Genomic DNA, 16,713 nt, shown 5'->3' with positions numbered 1-16,713 from the left:
GATCCTATATTATTTTACTTCTGGTAGTAGTAGTAGTAGCAGTAGCAGTAGTAGTAGTAGTAGCAGTAGTAGTAGTGGTAGTAGCAGCAGCAGTAGTAGTAGTAGTAACAGTAGTAGTAGTAGTAGTAGTAGTAGTAGTAGTAGCAGTAGTAGTAGTAGTAGTAGTAGTAGTAGTAGTAGTAGTAGTAGTAGTAGTAGTAGTAGTAGTAGTAGTAGTAGTAGTAGTGAGTATAGTGAACATGGTCATTAGCAACAAATCAACCGATTAAATACTTCGCTGACGCACGGGTTTAACGGTTCTGCATGTGCTTTATGCCATGACCCAAGGGCATCCGCGGTAAATTAGTAGTAAAAATTTAGTAGTTAATAAATTAATATAATCATTTCACATAGTGAATGAATGAATGAATGAATGAGTGACGTGTGAAAATAAATACGTAAATTGCGGCTTGCAATCTAGTTTACTTCGCCATAGAATAATGTCCACTGGTCATTGGGTGCACATCTGAAATCGTTTACCTATACAGTCATATTAAAAAACGTCTGTCCAAACAAACAAATCGAAAGTTTCTGTTGATGCTGGCGGCAGGCGTTTGCAATATAGCCGTCTTTCAGGCACATACCTTGATTATATGCATTTATATTACCAAACATAAACGTGTTTATCGTATATAACGTGTTTATCGATTTATCGATTTTCGGTCGCATCACGAATTTTTGCCAAGCCACAAAATTGTTAGGTGTTTTTTAAGCAGCACTGGCCATCCTGATCACGTTAACACACGTTAGCCATCGATCAGCCCTAGCTCGCTCGCGTGCTAGAGCTATTACTACATCTCCATGCCTGCGGGCACAGAGAAAAGTGTTTAATTCGAGATAAAAAAAACGTTCGCTATTTTCGAATCGGAGACTAGATTTTGCGATTTGCTTCGTTTACATACATGAATAATTTCACGCCGTTCTCTAACTTTATTTTATTTATGGCTTAGTTAATTACATGTCTGCGTCATGCACTCCATGTCTGGCGGGGGATATTCACACACCTCTGACGTAACGTACTCTCATTAATCAATTTACAATAATTATATATAACGGAAAAATATACTCTACGTATACTCACGTATACTCTCTACCCCACTCCGTACAAACACACACACACACACACACACACACACACACACACACACACACACACACACACACACACACACACACGACACACACCACAGCCCACAAAACACACGACACACACACACACACACATGCACACACACACACACACACACACACACATACACACACACACACACACACACACACACACACACACACACATCCACGTCGAACCTCCATCACATCTGGACGTGTTGTACCTCTGTCAGTTTTCGTTTTGTAATTGCCCGGCATGATCAATCACTATTAACAAAAAGAAGAACCAGTAGAGAACTCACAGGGATAATTAAGTTGTTACACAATAACTTTGGAAAGTGGGGTAAGTTGTTACAATTTGACCTATGGGGCTTCCTTATGTTTAAAACACGTGTGCACAAACACACCGAAATATGAGGCACTACTAATCCCACCTAAATACCCTCGATATACACTTAGTTTAATCACGTACCCATCCTTACCCATCCCTGGATACTTTTGACGCAAGTTGAAAATATTGAAATTCTCAAAATTTAACTCAGAGAGGTGAAAAAGTGTTTTTTGGACTTGTCTCCTACTCCACGTGGCCTATGATCACCAAATTTCGCATGCAGAGTTCGGTGGCAATACGTTTTGATGTGACGTAGCTGCCTTCATCACTGCCCGGGGAGGTAATGTTTCTACAAATACATGAGGTCGGTGTGAGCATCAATCTAGCAGGAGACATATTCAAGTTTTTTGTGTGGAAATAATCTACGGAGGTGTAAGCTGCGAAGCTGCAACCGTCGACACCTCTCGAACATCGATTCCCAACCCGATAGATGGCGCCATGAGATTCGGCAAGTATAGCGGTAGAAGGCTTTCTTCCCCTGTATAGCTGCGGCTTTCACTCGATTCTCCTTCTATGTCGTGAGTGATTCGCTACCTCGTGATGACGGATTGCTGTACGCGTCCATGTTTTACTGGTAGCGGTGGGGGAAGCTTCACTACGCCTAATCGTAACACCACACATTTTCAATGATCCAAAATCTAACTCAGGGAAAGCGCCCTGAACAATGTTAAAACCCTGTTAAATGACACATATGTAGTTATTAGCCTTATAAAGCTGCCATTTTTGTTTATCACATGTCTTACTAGTCAAACTCCGTTTGCAGAAGGTTCTCATTCGGGAAAGCGACCGCCTTTGTAACGTGCTCACTGAAAACATTCTTGAAATTTCAGGTCAATCTCACCGATCTGCACAGGACAATGATCAAGAGCAGTGGAATGTGATATACTATTTCCACTAATATATATCTATAACACCAATCTATATACGTCTGAATTCGTATATAGCTCCGATGAGTATAGCGCAATGAATGAGGGTAGAAGAGGGTAAGAAATTGCTTCTCTCACAAACACTAATCTACATTCGCCTACTAGTGCCGCTAGCTTTAGTGTCACACGGGGGAACACATGGCTGAAATGTTGCTTGCTGCTCACACCACTTCATTCGGACGTAGCCAACCGCAAAAAACTGCCCGGGCCTCTCCATCTGATGACGGAGGTATCCTTTTCCAGAATCATGTTGATTATCATTATGTTAGCACTGACCATTAAACCGAAATTTAATAACAGATGGATCCTTTTGAATAGGCGGAAGCGAAGCACTTGCCATCAGGCACGTTCGATGAAAATGGGAAAGGGACCTCTGTATCACAGAAGATAATACATCGCTATATAGTGACATTGTTTTCATTGCATACCGGCCTTCGTGTGCGCCGCCTTCTACGTTATTGTTTTGCTTATTACGTTTATTGCTTAAACTGGCGGGAAACTATTAAAAGCTAATAATTAATTAATTATTATTGTAACCAGCGTCGACCGTATACATGTCTGTTTTGGGGCATAAAGCAAACCATTTAGATCAACGATTACAATAACAATTTTAAGTTGTCATCCTTCTTTTACATTCACCATCAATGCGCATGTACCCATCACGGGTCACCCTATACGTGGTTTGTAAATGTCTAGCTATGTAATAACGAAGTTTTCGTATCCCATGTTCGAACGCCTTCATCACGTTTTGTAATCGGTTCCAATTCTAACTACCTCGGCTCCCAGTATGTAAGCATGTTTCCTTCATTCACCACATCCGGATCATTCCCAACTTAACAATCTCCATATTCAACCATTTCGGTTCTTTTCGTCTTTAATCATCACTGCACCGAAATCTTTGTCTTTCGGTATTTTTTCCATTGCTATATTTTTTTTACATAACACAGGCTACGCTTATCACAATGCTGCGAGGCTGCGAAAATAGCAGTTACTCATTTGAAAACAAAATTAGCCTCATCAGAGGATCCACCACAACACTAGATGCCTTCACGTCTGAACAGGTATTTTCAATCAGGCTCCCTGCTTCAGCCTGGCTGGGGATTTAGACACTAAGGGGCAAGTCGTTGGATCGGACGCAGAAATCGACGTTGGACGTGCTCAAGGGCCAGAATACAGCCTGCAGATGGATAACTACCAGTCAGTAAATATCCATTTACAGAAAATATATAGGAGCATATGTTTTCTGTTGTTTACAAACAAACTGGTCTCGGCTTTAATGTTCAACGTTATATATAAATACTATTCAATATCCAAAGTTATTATAATATGATCCAATTCAATATTAATTTATGCCTGATTGTCTGAAATGACGGATTGCTTATTCACCGTTTTTTGCTTAAAATAAGTTTACGTACGAACTAAGGCAAAGAGCGCAACGACGTGCCAGGCTATCTGCCAGCAGGACCTGTCCGTATTCACACGAATGGACTTCCGTATTTTTCAGTTTTGATTACTTTTCACGATGACATAAACGGATAATTATATTTTAACTCACTGTCGGAAGTGATAGATCGCCCGCCTTCTCTCCCCCCGCCCCCCTCTCTCTCTCCCTCGCGCTAATTACCTCCGCCCACGGAGTTAACGGAGTAACGGAGTGGAGGGGAGGTAATGTAATCGGTCTCGTGTGTGTGTGTGTGTGTGTGTGTGTGTGTGTGTGTGTGTGTGTGTGTGTCCAGTCCGCGCGGCACGATCGATAGCGCGTCGAGTCAGCGAGCGGCGAGTCAGCAGCAGGCGAGTGAGTCAGCAGCAACCACCAGCGAGCGGCGAGTCAGCAGCCGCCACCAGCGAGCGGCGAGTCAGCATGTGTACTGTTCGCCCATAATGAATGCCTTCTCCATGGACCAAACGTCAATCAAAAAGAGCATTAATGTGAATCGCAAAAAAAAATATATATAATGAAATATATGAGATGATTAAATAGTTTTTAATTGAGTTCAGATGCGGTTGAAATGACGAAAAATAATATTCTGTAACTAGGCAGGAGATGCGCCATCAAGCATATCAAGCACACACGCATTAATGCAGATGCTCTTGAAAACAACGTAATTATACAATGTGACTGAAAATCCTTAACAGAAGACCGATGTATCCAACATAAAGAATAGTCGGTAAAACAATATTATGCCTTTCTTCGCCAGTGGAATTTGCTATAACTACAATTTGCTGAAATATTCCGCTTTGCTTTTTTACACATGACTATGACAATATGACAATGATTAACAAAATGAATTACATATGAGTACGAGCAAAACACATGACCAATAGTACGATATCATGAGAGGATTAGTACAATGCTAGGGGCTACTCGTTTATCACACATTGCAAGCTCATGTATATATGCTGGGTGTTATCGTTCAACGATTGGTTATGGCACATAATTTAATGCGTTTTTTAAATTTTATTATTATATTCGTTTAAAAAACATTATTTCGTATTCATATTATTTTCGTATGTAATATTTTATGTGAGTAGTAGCGATAGTTGGTACTGGCATGCAGGTTAATGTCCCCTGTCATCACGGGCCTAAAAAACGCGCCTTTCCGTTGACGCGATTCTCATGACCCCGATGCGAAATTCTCGCTTTGATCGATGAGATTTTAAAGTGGGAACTAGAATTATCGGTGCTTTTCGAACGTCGAGTGTTGTCATCGGCTCAAAGGAGGCCAACGCGCTAGGCTTCGGACTCCTCCGGTTTGCTCTCCTCTTTAGAATCCTCTGGGCTAAGCTGGTTGCCGTGTTTGTCGTAAAACGTTACCTTGGCCACCCACTGGTAGCGGTCGTGGTATTTTGCCGTGCCAAATGCGAAGAACTCGCGCTGTCTCTGGTTCAGAAGCTGGCTGAGGTGAATTGTCGCCAACCTGTAACAGCATGCGTGGTTATTCGGTTTGCAAAGTCGTAAGAATTCTGAATTCCATCGGGCTAAGCCGAAAAGCACATTTGCAAGACCAGTAAAGATGCGCTTGACGAAGTTTTCCTCTGCAGAGAAAGCACCCAGGGGTATCTCCATAAGCCTAAAATCTCAAACGCTTTAATTAATTAGACGCTTTTAAGGTGATATGCCATGTTAAAGATATGGCAGTTCACACTCATGATAGTTAAAACTTATTATGAATTTTCTTAAAAGGCTCCGCTGGTTCGTACTGTTTTCCTACTTGCACTTTTCTGTTAGAGAAGCGTCAGATAGAAGCGAGCACAGTTGGATTAGTGTTGTACTATAGCTGTGGGGACCGTCACCTAGAACGTAGGCCGACGCGTTGCTGATCAATTACGGCTCTAACCTTCGTAGCTAATCGCATGCACCACGCCCTTTTATAGGACTTTAATTTGTGTAGTTACGCATTTCGCTGGCCCGCGATTCGCATTTATTAGGTTTCTCTATCTTGTGGATAGATTCCTTCGGCAAAATTGTAAATCAGACTCTTTACATCGTCGTTGTCATAGTTACTACCCGCTATTTCCGATTATATGAACCAAGTTGTTTACGCTGTATGACTATACACTAGTTAACTGAAGATCAAAAACAAAATTTCAGACACAATTTCAGACGGTATTTAACTTTTATAGGGCACCTAGACAAGACTATGCGCATGCGTATATCAAAATCTAGCCCGCGCTTGACCCGGATTACGCGCGCGCACACACACATTACAAACACACACACACACACACACACACACACACACACACAACACACACACACACACACACACATACACACACACACCACCACCAACCACGTTTACGCGTTATGCGGAAATATCCTTACTAATTACTTATCGCCGGTTACACCCACATTGGATTTTGGTGGTGCGAATCGCGGCAGCAAATGAGCTGCGCTTGCTCTTTCAGTTTTGATTAACGTAAGGCATGTGTCCCTTTTCCACGGAACATGCTGTGACCGGCTGGTCTGACTGCCCGGCGCTGCACTCTCACTTCATATCTCGCGATGCCTCCTCAACCCCGACGGCCTCGACACAATCGACTGACCGGTATGCGCATTCAAAGGCATCTCTCCTGTTGCCCGCCCTCCCGTCTTGGAGGCGCAAAAGCGGCCCGACACTGATGTAAATGTATACACGATAATCAGCCGTCGTTCACACCCGAGACCTGGCCGTATTTTCATGGAAATACGGGAATCTGCGAGACAAATAGCGCCGCCGCCCGCCCGGTTCTAGGGCGCGTTCACACCGGCTGGTAGTTCCTGCCGCCTCCAGAAGACCCGCGGTATTTCGCGAGGCTGCGCCAGCCTGCTTTAAACAATAAGGTGTGCGAACGAACTTGCCCACTAGCTGGCCGCGGCCCCCAGTCACCCAACTGCGCCCGACTGAAAATACGTTAGCACTCGGTCGCCGGGCTCGACAGTTCCACTCGGGGCGTTACATATGATGTTGTGCGACATAGCCGCTTTCTGCTCGGCAGCGGACTTAAGCGCGGCACCACACTCATAAAATTATGCGGCTTTCAGAATTCGGTATTTAGCGTTCACCGGAGGGAATCGCGCGGACAAGCATGGGTTTTGCCTCGCCACGCGTCTTCTACGTTGTATCGCGACACTGCACTGGCGACCTCACGGTCGTTTCTTACTCACGTTTCTCCGGCGACTATACTAAGCTGGTCAGATTTTCGGGAAAATTTCAACTGTATATGTGTGCGTTTGTGCTGAGTACGAAACACGATGCCAGAGAAACAAGCTATCAGTAGGCCGTCAGGGCCGTGGCCGTGGCCGAGACAGATCGCGAATGAAACAGCATGGCAGATCGGAATGAGACAGATCCATCATAGTCGCCGTTGCACACGTTGTACCATTTTCGCAGCGTCTTTGCCACGCGTTTACTGCTGCGTGTTACTACCTGGCTTCATTTGGAGATGTACGACCCCGGCATCACTCGCACCGTGGTGCGCGTCTCACGGTGGACACTACGAGGAGCCGCGGGGGTCCTGCCTTCGCGCGCACCCCACCGCGAGCCGTCTCTGGCACCGCCGTCCGACGGCGTCAGCGGATCGTCGAGCCCTTGGCCACTTGCTCAAATTGAACATGGCCCTCTCACAACAAAACGCCGGGTGACCTCGCGCATCATTTCGGCGGACCCATGGTCGGCAACCCACACCACGCATGTCCTGGCTGGCTCCTCTCGCGTTCTTCTAGCCACGCTTAGTACTACGCTTTATGTGCGACCCTATGGACGCGCCGCTCTGCGGCCATTTGCCGTTCGCGGTGGCGTTAGCAGCTGCGCTAGTAACAGACAGCGCCCTGCGGCGCCGGCCGCAGAGTTTGCGCAGGGCCCGAGGTATATTGGACGCCATCCCGGGGTCTGACGGCGGGGGTATATAGTACGCGCGGTTCTGCGACGCGCGGCGCTAAAATTCTGTAGTCTTGTACGCGTGGTTATTAGCAGTTCTCATAGTTATATCGACTCCGCCCGATAAAATATGAATATCCCAGCCGCGTATTAGCCGGACGGCGGGGGGGGCCTGGTGGTAGCGCCGCGCGCGCCATAAATGAGCCTCGGCGCAGACCCGTCGCCCCCGCCGCGCGCCTGCGCCGCTTCGCTGGCTGACGACCGCGCGGCGGGGCTACCGGCGGCCCGGGCGCGTCGTCGGACGCTCAAGAGCCTGCGCCGGCCGAAGCGGGCCGCGGGCCTCCGAGGATCTAGGGCCTAATGTGGGCCGCGCGGCACCCGAGCAACGCAGAGTTCGCATCTCTGCACCGCTCTCGTGGGCGGCTGTCCTTCTGTCTCGTCGTCCCTTTCCGCCCGAGTAAGCAGCTCACTATTGTAATATACTCGCCGCCCAATTCGTTATATTGTACGAAAATGCCGCACGGAATACCGGCAGCGGGCACCACCTCGCTAGCGGGGCCGCTCGCCGTCACATCCCCCGCCGCTGCGACCACTGCGCGTGCGCACGCAGCCGGCACACACACTCCACCCACAGTCTTTTTAGCATATGCCTCGCGTGCACTATATATAATACAACAGCTACCATGCTAGGCGTCCGACAACATGTCGTCAGCTAGTACGCTCTATAATACTCTATCCATAAGCCGTATAAGATCTATCATTAGCCTATCGGACTGGTGCAGTAGGGCTACAGAAGCCACCCGGCCCTGAACGCTTCTTCCCGCCGCGTAATGCACCATCTCTATGATACATAATTCCCAAGATGCCTTATTAATACATTATCGGATTATACCATCATTCGGCGGGCCCCCACTCTTACTACCATACATATCTTTACATACGATAGTACACTCTTATACATACATCCTATGAATACAATATGGTATTATTCAGGCCTCCTTGATAATACACAGCCAATTTGCCTACTTCAGCCACTACATAATGATTTCCGATATTGCAGTAGCGAACAACAAATTCCTTGTTCAGTAGCCATGAGTCAGCGCCTTCGTCCCAGCTTACCCATATGACTTGCCGGGTCAACCATTATATTCATCGAAATGGTTGATCGAAGAAACCCTGCTTTAGCTCACCTCTCCGCGGCCCCAACAGCCCTAACGTCCTTCAGGCGACCCTTCTTTCGCTTCTGGGTTTCCACCAGTCCCCCCACTCGCGACGGAAACCCTCGTGGTCTCCATGCCTCCGCAGGCCCGGCAGCCTGGCCGCACTCGCTCTCCGGCCTCAATGGACTCTTTCCGTTCAGGCTGCTCCATGCATCTGTGAACATAATCATCTCTCCACATCCGTGCGACCCGACGCACCTATCTTTCTTCTCTGAACAGCCGCACCGATAGGAACTCATACGGTCTTCGCCAAGCCACCCGGCCGCCCTACACGCGGGTTCGTTCTGTCGCGCTACGCATTAGACCCCCGAGTCCGACGTATCGACTCAGCGCCTCTTCCATCACACTACGCTCCGTACTTCTCACCGTCTCATCATTGGGCAGATCACGCGCAGCGCGCCGTACGGCTAGACGAGCCGGCCGGCGCGGCGGGCGCCGCCAGCACGGCCGGGCGCATCGCGGCGCGTGCCCGGTCCCGGCGGCGGGGGGGGGGGCAAGGGAGCAGTTGTCTTAGTTTTTTATTCGTAGATTTACAAAGGATACATTATTATAGTACGGGAACTTTAATATCCTACGAAATTTAAGTCAGTAAAGTTCGAGATACAACGGTCAGGAAAGGCATAGATTTTACGATTCTATATCGTTGACAAAATATACAACTTGGGAATTTAAGTATAGGTTTTGTAATTCGTGTAGTCTGAAGGGAGCATGACCATTTTACACAAGCCTACAAGAAAACGACTGATACACATTTTGAGATATGACACAATGTCATTTTCTTAATTAGTCAATATATATGTGCAGACTCTTTTTTGACATTAGCGAATGAATGGAAAGGAGCGAAATGACAGCAATAAAAACAGAAAACATTTTTACCCATTAGTTAACCCAGTTAAAAGAAATCTACTCAGGCTGTTGTTGAGTTGCCTCGTATTGCAAAAAATAATAACATAAAATAACCAGGATATAACAAACGTTGTTCTTCGCGTTTGTGTCAGTGCAATCACACCCGGTAGTGTCAGAACTTAACTCAAAAAGTGAAATCAACTATACTACACGGAATAATATAGCGTCTATAGCTGAAGCGTGTATCTTATATCAAAAGTTCGTGTACATCACCTATGTTTTAGTTTGACTACTACTATTACACGACCCACTGCATAATTATGATCAACACACGCCCTCGTTTCCGTTTATTAAAATCGCAAGACGTGATATAGCTATATATGACTAGCGGTACCAGCGAGCTCATAGAACTTTGTAAGGTCGCTACTCTCAGGTGAGTCGGTATTATCCAACAGTCCGTCGTACGCTCCGAGAGGCACGGCCTCGTAGTAAGGATGTACTTTCTTCTTTAACACCCGCCTCAGTTGGGAAAGATGAAGCTTTACATCGTACAGGTCGATGTCAATGTGCTCTAGAGAAGCAAGGTACCAATACCGAGTGGGAAGTGTAGATTTACATGTCAACACTAACTACTAATATTACTGTTTATCTGAGTTTATTTTACATACATTAACATTTTGAACGTTTATGTTGTTTCATTAGATAATCGACTGCATGATCAATTGATTAAGCCATTAAAGAACATGCCATGAATTCCTATTGCAAAGGTGCACACATGCAATATTTACGCAAATGGTCTCGCATACTTACCAGGGGGAGGGCCGTCATTACGCCCGTAACCCCCACTCTTTCGGCATACGTCGGTGCCTGTAGAAAACAACGCGTAGAATCCGTACTCGGCAATATCGTAATTGACTAATAACTTGCTGCAACATTTTACATTTCCACGCGGTTATGTACAAATACACTTATGCATATTTAATCGTTATTATTTGTTAAATTTCTTAGATTAATCAATATTATTATCATATATGAGATAATGATCAGATGAACGAGTTACGTATGGCATTGCGGATAGATTAGATGTACATGGAACAGTTTAGGTTCACATCCATGTCCATCGTTAACGCAAACAGACCGAGCAGCCACCTCGGTTTTTTTACCTAGTCCACATATACTCAACCACGTCTTAATGTCTGTATACGCAAGCAGCCCTGAGTGTTAAACTCCGTTACCATCTATGTATCCGCATCTACGTAATCATCTGTGCATGCATAGGCTTCCTAACTCAACCATCGCTACATCTTTCCTACTCAGCTATCTCTCATGCAACCTTCTAACATTAACCATCTCTGCATCTTGCTCTGTCCAGTCATATTACACCAACACCACCACACAATCGTATTTAGATTAGTTTCTTACCTACTTTCTTTTCCCTTTCCCCATATCTAAATATTTCTCTTTTCAACCGTCTCTGCATCTTTTCTACTCAACCGGCTTTATATCTCCTTCTATACATAGGCGCAACCACTAGAAACGCCAGACATCCGTGGCTGCTGTGGTTGCCATTGGTCGCCCAGATGATCGCGAGTCACGGGTTTTTTCTTGAGCAATGTCAATTTGAGCATGCCAAGGCCCTCGGCGCATCTTGACCTGGGAACGCGGTTGAGAACGCGGTGCCGGTCGCCCGAAGCGTCGTGAGACAAGGCGTGCGCTAACATTCATGAACGTAGTACACGGGCGCCAGTACACGCGTGGTCAAAGACGCTGCGAAAATGGTAACGTTTGCAACGGCGACTTGATGGATCTGTCTCATTCGATCTGCCCAATCTGCTTTCATGCCGCATCTTGTCTCGGCCACGGCCACGGCCCCGGCCTGCTGATAGCTTGTTTCTTCGGCATCGTGTTTCTACTCAGCAACGCCCACAACTTATACAGTTTGAAATTTCCGAAAATCTGACCAGCTTATTATAGTCGCCGCTGAGAACGTCGATAGAAACGCCGTGAGCGTCGCCATGCAGTCGCGATACACGTAGAGACGCGCTAGGTAATTGAAACCCCATGCTTGTCCGCGCCATTTTCTCGTGTGAACGACCTAAATACCGAATTTCTGAAGCCCGGCATAATTTTATAGCAGTGGGTCCGACGCCCTCGACAGTTCCGCTGTAACCTCGCGAGTGGACTGTCGAGCGCGGACCATGTCTACGTATATTTTATCGGCAGTTCATGGTGCGCCATTGCATTGTTCGCATTTAATTGTTTAAGCCCAGCTCGCAGTCGCCAAATACCGTATTTCTGCGCAGCCTTGCCCGAATCAGCGTTGGTGAACGCTCGCGCCCGCCGTATTTGTCTCAGATTCGGTATATAATATTCATAAATACGAGGTCTTCGTCGTGAACGAGGCATTATCTGCTATAATTACAGCGATGTCGGCCCGCTTTCGCTAGACGCGAACAAGCGAGAGTCTTTGAATCGGCACATACGGTCAGTCCTGTGCGCTGTCGAGGTCGTTGAGGGCATCGAGATTGAAGTGAGAGTGCCAGCGGGACAGTCAGCAGCGGCACAACATGTTCTGGAAAATGGACATCTACGCTTAGTCAAATGGAGAGCGAGTCTTTGCACTGCCGCGATTCGCCAAAATCAAGTGGTGCCTAACCGGTAGTAATTAGTAAGATATTATCCCATATGCTAAACGTGTGTGTGTGTGTGCTGTGTGTGCGGTCTGTGCTGCTGGCGCTGTGGGCTGTGTGTGGTGTGTGCTGATGATGCTGCGTGCTGGCTGTGTCGTGTGTGTATGTGTGTGCTATGTGTGTGTGCGTGCGGTGCGTGCGTTGTGTGTGTGTGTGTGTGTGTATGTGCTGCATGTGTGCTTGTGTGCTGTGTTTGTGTGTGGTGTGTTGTTGTGCCGTGTGCTCTCCCGGTCGCCCTGCACGTGTTGCTGTGTGTGTTTGTAATGTGGTGGTGTAGTGCGCTGGCGCGATCAATCGGCGTCAATGCGCGGGTTACAGAATTTTGGATATACGCATGCCCGCCATATTAGTACTTGGTCTTAGGTGCCCATATAAAAGTCTAAAATACGCCTCTGAAATTGTGCTGCTGCAAATTTTGCTTTGATCTTCAGCCCTTTAACTAGATGTATAGTTCTACAGCTGTAAACAACTTGCGCTTCAGTATAGATCGTAAATAGCGGGTAGTAACTATGCACAACGGCGGCATTGTAAAGAGCCTCTTGATTTACAATTTTGACCGAAGCGAATATATCCCAGATAAGAAACCTAATAAATGCGACATCGGGGCCAGCCGAAATGCGCGAATTCATGCGTAACCTACACAAAATTAAAGGCCTCCTATAAAAGGGACCCGTGGACCGCATGCCGACTTAGCTACGAAGGTTAGAGCCCGTAATTGTATCAGCAACGCGCCGTCGGCCTACGTTCTTAGGCGACGCCGTCCCCACAGCCCCTAAGATACAACACTAATCCAACTGCCTGCTTCGCTTTCTATCTGACCTATCATAACAGAAAAGCTGCCAAGATAGCCGAAAAACATACGAACCAGCGGACCGCCGAGCCTTTTAGCAAAATTCATAATAAGTTTTAATACATGGCAGTGTGAACTGCCATATCTTTAACATGGCCATTATCACCTTAGAAAAGCCGTCCTAAATTAATTAAGCGTTTGAGATTAATTTTAGCTTATGGAGATACCCCTGGGGCCTTTCTCTGCAGAGGCAAACTTCGGTCAAGCGCCATCTGTTACTGGTCTTGCAAATAGCTGCTTTTCGGCCCTTAGCCCGCATGGAATTCGAATTCTTACGACTTTGCAAACCGAATTAACCACGCCCATGCTGTTACAGGTTTGGGCGACAATTCACCTCAGCCAGCTTTACTGCAACCAGAGCACAGCGCCGATGTTCTTCGCATTTGGCCACGGCGCCCAAAATACCACGACCGCCCCCCCTCCAGTGGACCGGCTGGCCAATGCGTAACGTTTTACCGACAAACACGGCACCGCCTTAGCCCAGAGGATTCTTAAAGAGTCGAGAGCCAAACCGGAGGGAGCTCCGAAGCCCTAGCGCGTTGGCCTCCTTTGAGCCGCATGACAACACTCGACGCTTCGAAAAGCCACCGCAATAATTCTAGTTCCACTTTAAAATCCTCATCGATCAGCCCGAGAATTTGCGCATCGGGGTCAATGAGAATCGGCGCTCAACCAAAAGGCGCGTTTCTTTAGGCCGTGATGACAGGCGGAACATTAACCGGCATGCCAGCTACCAACTATCGCTACTAAATCTCCTCCACATTAAATATTACATACGAAATAATATGAATTACGAAATAATGTTTTTTAATACGATATAATTAATAAAATTTAAAACGCTTAAATTATGTGCCATAACCAATCGTTGAACGATAACACCCCAGCCATATATACATGCAGCCCTTGCAATGTGCCTTGATAAACGATAGCCCCTAGCCATTGTACTAATCCTCTCATGATATCGTTATATTGCCCCTCCGTCATGATGTTTTGCTCAGTACTCATATGTAATTCATTTTGTTAATCATTTGCTCATATTTGCTCATCAGTCATGTGTAAAAAGCCAGCCGGCAATTATTGGCAGCCAAATTGTAAGTTATAGCACCAAATTCCACTGGCCGCAAGGGAAAGCGCCATAATATTGTTTTACCGACTATTCTTTAGTTGGCCATACATCGGTCTTCGGTCTGTTAAAGGATTTTCAGTCACTTGTATCAATTTACGTTGTTTTTCGAAGCAGCATTCTGCCCATTAATGCGTGTGTGCTTGATATGCTTGATTGGCGCATCTTCCTGCCCCTAGTTACAGAATATTATTTTTTTTTCGCTTCATATTCACCGCCCATCTGAACTCAATTAAAAACTTATTTTAGATCTATCTCATATATTTCATTATCTATATATTTTTTTGCGCGGTCACATTAATGCTCTTTTTGATTGACGTTGGTGGTCCATGGAGGAAGGCATTCATTATGGGGGCGAACAGTACACATGCCCTGGACTGCCGCTCGGGCGTGGGTGGGGGCGGGGGGCTCGCGCGGCGCCTGTGGTTGCTGCCGGCGCAGCTCGCCTGGCCTGGCGCGGAGGCTCGCGGCTCCGGCGGTGTGTGCGTGACGCGCCTATCGTGGGGGGGTGTGTTGGGGGTGGGTTTTGTGGTCTTCTGGGGGTGTTTTTCGCCGCAACTGGACACGACACACAGCACACACACAGCACACACACACCACGACACACACACACACCACACACGAGATTACGATTACCCCCTCCACTCCTTAGCTCCGTTATACTCCGTGGCGTGAACGGGGCTCGTATCTAGCGCGACGAGGAGAGAAGAGAAGGGGGCGGGTTATCTGGTGAGAGAAAGGCGGGCCGATCGTATCACTTCGACAGTGATGTTAAAACTATAATTATCCGTTTAGGTCATCGTTGGAAAAGTAATCAAAACTGAAAAATACGCCGCACAGTCCGATTCTCGTGAATACGGACAGTCCGCTGCTGGCAGATAGCCTGGCCCCCACGTCGTTGCCGCCCTTTGCCTTGTTTCGTTAGCGCTAACTTATTTTAAGCAAAAAACGGTCGTGAATAAGCCCAATCCGTGCATTCTCAGACAATCAGGCATAAATTAATATTGAAGTGGATCATATTATATATAACAGTTGTGGCATAGTTAATATGCTATTTAGTACTATAACGTTCAACATTAAAGCAGAGACCAGTTTGCTTTGTAAACAACGAAAACATATGCCCCCTCCTAATATATTTTTCCTGCTAAATGCCCGATATTTAACTGACTGGGTAGGTTATCCATTCTTTGCCAGGCTGTATTTTCTGGCGCCCTTGAGTCCACGGTCCAATCGTCGCATTTCTGCGTCCGCATCCAACGACTTGCCCGCTTAGTGTCTAAATCCCCAGCCAGGGGCCTGACAGCAGGCAGCTGCAGTTGAAAATACGCCTGCCTTCAGACGTGAAGCGCATTCTAGTGTTTGTGGTGCCGAATCCTCTGAGATGCGGGCTTGTAATTTTGTTTTCGAATGATCTAACGCTATTTTCGCGCCCTTCGCAGCATTGTTGATAAGCGTAGCCCTGTGTTATGCTACGAAACACAAACAAAAAACCTATAGCGCAACTCGATCGGAACCAGACAATAGCCCGAAAGCACAAAAGTATTTCCTGGATGCACCAGTGGAAAGATGCATTAAGCATTACGCAGAAGAAACGAAAATGGCAACCCGGAACGTTGAATATGGAGATTGTTAAGTTGCGAGAATGCTCGCGACGTGACCCCCGGCCAAACACCTGGGACTACGCCGACAACGAAACCAGCGCCTTCGCCAGGCCACAACACAACGCCCACCTACAAATACACTGTGAAATGAAGAGACAACAGGGACCAACCATGCACAGGCTCCATACCCATAAAACTAGGCGAACGCCGAAAAGTACCGTAGCCCAAACGCCGAACACCACACCACGCAAACAAACCCGCGCCTAGTTTAGAATTGGGAACGCGCATTACAAAAACGGCATGATCGAACGCAGGCCGAGTTAAAAATAGCACTCGCACATGGGGACAGCGATAACGCATGAACAAACTCACGCTTTCCACCAGATTAGCGGTAGAATAGAAATTGACTAAACCACGAACAACAAAACCCTTATAGGGGTGCCGCGCCCACTGCAACTGACAAATGGCCGCACACTCAACAGAGCGTCACCGGGCGCAGCAATTGCCAATGCAACGCAACTGGGAAACCGGCGTGCATATGATAGGTCCGACAGCTG

The 16,713-nt window shown here is 46.8% G+C and overlaps 1 protein-coding gene across 1 annotated transcript in view; it reads right to left on the bottom strand.

Moving 5' to 3' along the window:
• Positions 1–4,475: 4,475 nt before the first annotated feature.
• The window catches only part of LOC106814543, a 40,391-nt gene continuing 28,153 nt past the window's right edge, over positions 4,476–16,713 (bottom strand). The window contains exon 10 of the mRNA XM_014818862.1: positions 4,476–5,384. Within this exon, the coding sequence (XP_014674348.1) occupies positions 5,198–5,384 (187 nt within the window). The 3' untranslated portion in view covers positions 4,476–5,197. The remainder of the gene's footprint in view (positions 5,385–16,713) is intronic.

Source organism: Priapulus caudatus, unplaced genomic scaffold (genome assembly GCF_000485595.1).
Source record: "Priapulus caudatus unplaced genomic scaffold, Priapulus_caudatus-5.0.1 Scaffold941, whole genome shotgun sequence".
In the NCBI taxonomy this organism is placed as follows: Eukaryota; Metazoa; Priapulida; class Priapulimorpha; order Priapulimorphida; family Priapulidae; genus Priapulus; species Priapulus caudatus.
This window is presented reverse-complemented; position numbering and strand designations above follow the sequence as displayed.